The sequence below is a fragment of the Sinohyriopsis cumingii genome, unplaced genomic scaffold, assembly GCF_028554795.1.
Source record: "Sinohyriopsis cumingii isolate HCF-2022 unplaced genomic scaffold, ASM2855479v2 utg001437l, whole genome shotgun sequence".
In the NCBI taxonomy this organism is placed as follows: domain Eukaryota; kingdom Metazoa; phylum Mollusca; class Bivalvia; order Unionida; family Unionidae; genus Sinohyriopsis; species Sinohyriopsis cumingii.
In genome coordinates, this window is record NW_028315999.1 from 172,246 (window position 1) to 179,664 (window position 7,419).

General features: G+C 39.5%; 1 protein-coding gene across 1 annotated transcript; it reads right to left on the reverse strand.

Moving 5' to 3' along the window:
- Positions 1 to 2,256: 2,256 nt before the first annotated feature.
- On the reverse strand, positions 2,257 to 3,087 carry LOC149772486 (zinc finger MYM-type protein 1-like). Its single transcript, XM_089947699.1, has one exon. The coding sequence runs from the start codon at positions 3,085 to 3,087 to the stop codon at positions 2,257 to 2,259; it is 831 nt and encodes a 276-aa protein (XP_089803825.1).
- Positions 3,088 to 7,419: the final 4,332 nt, after the last annotated feature.

Below are 7,419 nucleotides of genomic sequence, written 5' to 3' on the forward strand. Positions count from 1 at the left end.
TATTGCAAGCTCTAGTCATCTCAGTCTTTTTGTACTCATGTGAGGCATGGACCCTGACAGCAGAATTACAACGAAGAATCCAGTAACTTGAAATGAGATGCTACAGAACCATCCTTGGCATCTCTTACATGGACCACATCACAAATGAAGAAGTGCGTAACACCATCAGGCGCGAAGTAGGCCAATATGAGGACCTCCTCACCACCGTCAAAAAGAGAAAGCTGAAATGGTATGGCCATGTCACTAGAGCCAACAGTCTATCCACAACAGTCCTGCAGGGTAGCGTCCAGGGTGGCAGAAGGAGAGGTAGACAAAGAAAAAAGTGGACTGACAACATCACAGAATGGACCAGGAAAAGTTTTGCGGATACACAGGCATTGGCACATGATCGAGACAAGTGGAGAGAACTGGTCAGATGTTCAGCAGCACAGTGCCTCAACGACCACACTAGGTCATGAGACTGATGATGATGATGATGATGTTTTTGTATGTTATAGCGCCAAGATTCATGAAAACTGTGTTTTTCAAAACATAACCATATCGGAGGATTTGGGAGTCTGAAACTTTTCTTGTATAACATGCCAGGCGTCTCTTATAATAGGTCATAACAACGTATCATCATTAAATCTGTGTTCTCAAGACATGTGGTGTCTCACAGCAGTGGTCTTTTAAGATAGGTTATACTACTATGTAATGAAAATATAACTGGCATAAATAGTAAGATAAAATGGATTTCATATTTCAGTCAGTTTTGTCAATATAATCAGTTATATACCAATTTCTTCTTCCTCATCATCTTCCATCAAGTCCATAGAAGTTTTGGCTTTGTTAATCTCCTGTCTTAACTCCTTTGCCAGTTACTGTCATATATGTGCATTACTACCAAGTCTATCTTGAAAACAAGTAAAACCGTAAAACTTAAAAGTTATTTCTTTACTGACAAATATAGCCCATGGTTGTTGCCAATATATGTTTGTTTTCTGCCATTCTGTTTGACTATTTGCATATTCGTAAATAAACTAATTCATGCGTATCAAAGAGAATGTGCCAATTTCATCCAGTTCTAAACTTATGAAAAATACATCCATTGCAGAAATCTCTTTGACATAATACCATCAAAGTTGCTCTAGCAACCACATGCATAAAAAGACCACCCATGTAAAACGACAATTCTAGAAACACCATTTATACATACTTTACATATGCATATACAAGTTCGATCCAACAGCAAATAACTTAGACCCACTACCATATATACTCATGTTAAAACTTGATCCAACAGCATACAACAGTCTCAGTTCCATATCTACTCATGTACAAGTTTGATCCAACAGCAAATAACACAGAAACACCACCATATATACTCATGTATAAGTCTGATCCAAAAGCATACAACAGGCCCAGTTCCATATCTACTCATGTACAAGTTTGATCCAACAGCAAATAACATAGACCCACTACCATATATACTCATGTATAAACTTGATCCAATAGCAAATGACATAAACCCAGAACTGTATATACCAGGGCCGTGCAGAGGATTTGGGGGCCCCGAGCATCATTCCGATTTTGCCCCCCCCCAAAAAAAAAATAACCGATTATAAGAAATCCAGCTTTCTTTTGTTACAAGGTCATTTTTCTTGCACTTGTTTTTGCAAATTCCTCAATGATATGGAAATCAAGTTTTCGCGCTAATTCACACTCAATACTGAAAATGGCAAGATCACTAGTTCGTTATTGTCCCAGAGTTGAGCGCAAGAAATTATTGATGAGTTTCAGTTTACTGAAAGAACGCTCACATGGTATTGAAGAGAAAATATGCAGCGCTATCACTACATTTCTGAAGAGTTCACCAAGCTTCAGTTCTGAAATCTTCAACAAGTCAAATTGGGAAAGAGGTTTCTCACCAAAATTTGCTGCATGAATTTGTTTCATATGAAGCATTTCTTCAGACAGTTCAGTTTCAGTTAGGTCACATGAATATTTCTTCGCAAAATCAGAACAGGCACTCTTAATTTCATCTTCAGATTGTTTTTAATACTCCCACAAGAAAGAGAATGTAGCCAAGATTTTTTGAATGGCTGTGAAACGAACTGTAAGTCCACCAATAACTGAATCAATAATGTGATAAAAACAGTTCTCCGAAAAGTTGCCTCTTCTTCTGATTCCATTTCCGTTGAATCTGTGATATGTTCGTCGCCTTCAACTTGTTCTCCAGCAAAATGTTTACGCTTCACTTTCCGATGGATTGGAAATTCAAAACTGATTTTTGCAGATACTGCCACTGTTTTTGGCTTTTTTCAAAATTGTTGGCCAGTCATCCCGAACAGATTTGACGTGACTGATCAATGCCTCAATATTTTTCACCGCAACATCAATAGTTGCCTTTCTTGCCTGAACGAACTGGTTGCAGCGATCAATCAATGTGAGAACTTTCATCCAAATGCCTGCCATGATAACACATTTGAAGGAGTTCATATATTTTATGGCACCTTTCACATCAGTTCGTGCTTTTGCAGTCAGATTCAAGCTCTGAACTTGTTCCAAAGAGGTAATGATTCCACACAAGTGATTAGAGAAGGGGCGAATGCTATCAAGTCCCTCAGTCCTTCGCGTCCCAGATTGCCCATGCAGAGACACACCATGCAGCTTCTTTTGTAATATTTCCCAGCGTTGTGGACTAGCAGAGAAGATGGTATACACAGTTTGAACAATTCCAAAGAAGGTCTCAGCATCTGTGCAGCTTGAGGCAGCATTCAGTCCACACAAATTCATTGAATGACAGCCACATGGTGAGAATATAGAAAGTGGGTTCTTCTTTAGGAAAATTGCTTGAACACCTTTGTACTTTCCTGACACGTTGGCCCCATTATCATAGCCTTGGCCATGGCAGTCCTCAAAGCGAATTTTCAAAGTTTCCAAAGTCTCCAGGACTAATCTTGCAATATCAGATCCAGTCTCTTTTGCACAATCTGCAAAGATCAAAAACCGCTCTTCGATGGAAAATTTTCTAAGTTTTTCATGTACGTATCGTATGACAAAAGTAGTTTGTTCAGTATGACTCACATCAGGGCTGGCATCAACCATAATTGAAAAATACTTTGCAGATTCACACTCTTCTACGATTTATCTCCGAACTTCATCAGCACAAAGTCCAATGAATTCATTTTGAGAACGATTTGAGAGATAATGCGCTTGAAGCCTTTGACCCTTTTCCTGTGACCGTTTAACTTTCATCACATGTTCCTTGAGAATTGGATCATAATGCGAAATCAGTTCTAGCAATCATAAGAAATTTCCATTATGAGGATCTCCAATAATGTCGGACTTCCCGCGAAAAGCAAATCCACGTTCACCAAGAAACAGAACCACATCCAAGAGTCGTTCTAGAATTTTTCTCCATGTAGCTGCTTCGGTGAGGATTTGGCGATCTAAAAAATATTCAATTGACCAATCATTCTTCACTCGAACTTTTAATTCACGCAACTGAATGTAGCACTGTTTATGGGCTTTTGAATGCTCATGCTCAGGAATACGATTGATAAGATTCTTCTATTTCTATCCAGGTCCCCATCATTCCGTCATTGCAAGTGATGAAGTCAAGCGTTGAATCTGAATTTCAGGTGAAAATAATCGATATGGCAAACAAAATAGTGCCATCTTTTCTCGGCTAAATACAAGCCAATCTCGCGAAAATGGTTCCCCATTTGGCATTTTACCTTTCAAAACAGACATTGGAAATATGTGATTTCCAGTATCTTTTGGCAGCTCCAGTGGAAAGGAAATGTTACCAACCATGACAAAATTTTCCAGCTGAGTGGGTAAGAATGTTTCAGTTTCAAATTCCCCAATGTCAAATGGCTGCAACAAAACTACTCCAGTTGGCCTTGCAGAAGTATTGCCACTCTCACCAGTTTCAGTGATTGGACTGTCCTCAAAAATGGCAGATGCACCTGCACTTTGGCTTTCTGCTAAACTTTCTAAATCATGACTAGTGGTACCAGCTTCTAAACTCTCTATAGCTGCTGGAACAAAAGATCGGATGTAGGGTCATCTTCTTTCTGAGTTGTTGAACTACTGGAAGGGGCATCTGAGGTCTTGGGATTCGTCGTAATTCCAACATCAAATAAGGTTTGCCTCCCTTTTTGCTGCTTTTTTTGCTTTGCTGATTTTTAGCTTTGACTCACCTGATGGATATGTGCGTTTCATTTCAATTCTTTCGACGTACTATGCAATGCTTTGACGACTTCAGGGTTATATCTTCCAACTAGAAAAGTAACGTATTGAAATGCAGTACTTGCTGAGTACTACTGTAGTACTGCTGAATCTTCAACCAAAGTACTCATTTCTCACCAGTATTTCCATATTTACGTTTTTAAATACGGTACACGTGAATTATTTTCAATTTGGAAGACATCGGCAGATCAACGCTCACAGATCCTTTTCATGCAAAATATATGCCTGACGACTGACGTTTCAGACCAAGAGAAAGTAACGAACTGACGAAGTCATATAAAACTCACGCCAGTCAAGTGAGTCGCATTACCGGTAGAAACCAAATAGCAGGATGATTCAACCCGTCATCCCACTTCCTTTTTTCCCCGTCTTACGCACTGTCATTAGTTACTTCGTGCTGTAGTGCATGTTATAACTGGTTCTCTTTTTTAAAAAAAAATGGGAAAAAAACGCAAGCTTTCGGCCCGCAGAATTTGCTGTGTTTGACTGCGTGTGGCCCCCCCCCCCCCGCCGGGGGCGGGGCCCGAGCAAATTGCTCGGGTATCTCGGCCTCTGCACGGCCCTGGTATATACTCGTTTTTAAGTTCGATCCAATAGCAAACAACATAGTCCCAGTACTGTATATACTCGTGTATAAATTTAATCCAACAGCAAACAACAGGGGACCTGGCTTCTATTTATTTTACTTATTTAATGTGCCAAAGACATTTGCTAGTTGGATCGCCAAGTCATCAATGATCGGTAAACTCCCATTGCTTGCTGATGCATTGTATGTTTATGAGGTCAAATAATGTTCACAAATGGGGTCTGGGACCCATCTGATAAGTCATAAAAACTTGTGATGGTTATATAATCCCGGACAAAACATCAAGCTTATCAAATGAGAATGCTTCCAATATTGATTTTGATGCGTCATCCTGAAAAAAACTTGATTGTCAAATATGAATACTCATTACTGGTATTGCGGTTGTATAGAAAGAGTATTTTTTTTGTTGTTGAAAACGTTTATGGGTAAAATTTCTCAAAATCGTGCTTTTCTAAGCATGGCCATGTCGACTGGTTTGCAAGTCCAAAATTGTGATTTTTTTTTTAAACACGGCATGTTATGCACAAGTATAAGTCTGTGTACATAATAATGCATAACAAATCACAGTATATACTGTGTTAATATTTAAATTATACTATACGAACAGGAGACTTTTTCACATTCATTGAATATTGTATTTTTGTATATTGTATTTTGTAAATATGTTTGCATATCATCACACCTATCACGTAGCTAGGAATGCGTTGGTACAGTATTGTAATGAGAAAAATCCATGAACAGTAATTTTCGTTTCATAGAAGCAAATGTTTGTTTCGTTAAAGTTTATGCTTGATTTTAAATGTTAGTGGATTTTGTAGCACCGTTAGTGTCTAAGATTTGGGGTCACACGATTCGCCTGTAATATATTCGAGGCAATTGTGGATACAATGGTGATATGTTATGAAGCATTATTGCGTGAAGACTTCCACTTGCAAGCGAAGCAGCATAACCACAACACTCAGAGCAAGCACATCTGGTCATATTTCACCGAACAAGAAAGGGCCAGGCCAGGGACTCTAAAACGTGTAGGGACTAGGTCTTTAGTCGACCAGAAGACAGGAGCTACAAGGCTCATTCAAGAAATGTAGAAATCTTGCGACAATACACTTTTTAACTTAAGATATCTCTTCTCTCGTCATTTCGCACTGTTTGTCTCTCTCTCTGTCAATCTTAATTCAATAACGATTCTGTGACCAAGTCAGCGACACAGTCGAAGACTCGGTGACTCATTCGGCGACCTAGTCAGCGACTCTACGACTCAGTCGGCGACTCTGTGACCCAGCCAGAAACTCTTTCGCTCATTCGGCGACCCTGTTGGCGACTCTACGACTCATTTGGCGATCAAATCGGCAACTCTGTGACACATAGAGCGACCCAATCGATTACCCTTCGACCAAGTCAACGACTCTGCAACTCACTTGGCGACTATATGACAGTGACTCTGCAATCCAGTCTGCGACTCTGTGACCCAGACAGCGAGCCAGTTGAACACTCTGCAACCCAGTGGGGAACTCTGCGACCAAGTATGTGACCCAGTCAGTGACACAGTTGATGACTCTGCGACCCTGTCAATAACACAGTCAACAACTCTGCGACCCAATCAGTGATTATGTGACCAAGTCGGCGACATAAAGCCAGGAATAAGACAGTATTCCGTTGAAGTATAAATCTGTCGCACTCTGGAGCGCCAGTCCTCAGAAAAATACAGAGGAGTATCACTTCAAATGGAAAGACCGATCCTAAAGAACCAGAGATAGCGAGACTCGGGGTAGTGTAGCTGAGGGAGTTTCCGCTACGCTATCATGTAAGACTGGGCCTTTATATTCTACTTTTTTTCTGAACCACTCCCATAAAAATTAAAAAGATCTACTGTCTGCAAAACGTGTTTCTAACTCGGTGTATCAAGAAAAGAACAGATTTTAAACATTGCTGAAACAGTAGTACAATAAATATCTGTGAGAATTACTATGACTGTCTATTTCATTTACAAAGGGTTAATTTAACTTTACAGCAGTGCCATACAACACTAAATCTTTCAAGACATGACATGTCTTTAGTGCTGATGTCCGCACAAGTTTTGTTTTGCCATATATTGAATTAGTACAGCACATTCCAATCTGTGACCAAGTAACTGGCTCATAATAGCCACATGGGAATATGGAGCCATTTCCGAGTCCTGTGTTTGTCAGTATGTCACCAGACATTGCTAAAATCGGTAAGGAGAATGCTGTATGTTTATGGTATGTTTTGGATTGTATCTTCTGTGTGAAAAGAGTTTGTCAATGTTTACCTTAGTAACATTCCAGCTTGTTGCAGAAAAACAACGGATAAAATTCAGTAGATCTCCATCTGATTTCATACTTCAAATCACAAGCATCACGCTAAATAATAGCAACATAGATAAAAGGATAAAGGGTTGGTGGTTTATTTTTGATGTTCTGTATGAAGACCGCCATCTTGAATTTCCAGCCTATATTAGTGGCCGTGGAATAATACCCTGTTTTAACAGTTTACCAATGCACGTTATGCTTTTCAGAATGAGCAATGATTTGAGGAATTTGAAAACTTTTTTGTAACATCTTTTTGGTTTACATTCC

What these genes read in the sequence shown, in the direction of transcription:
- LOC149772486 (XM_089947699.1), bottom strand. Translation starts at nt 3,087, where the DNA reads ATGGTTGATGCCAGCCCTGATGTGAGTCATACTGAACAAACTACTTTT.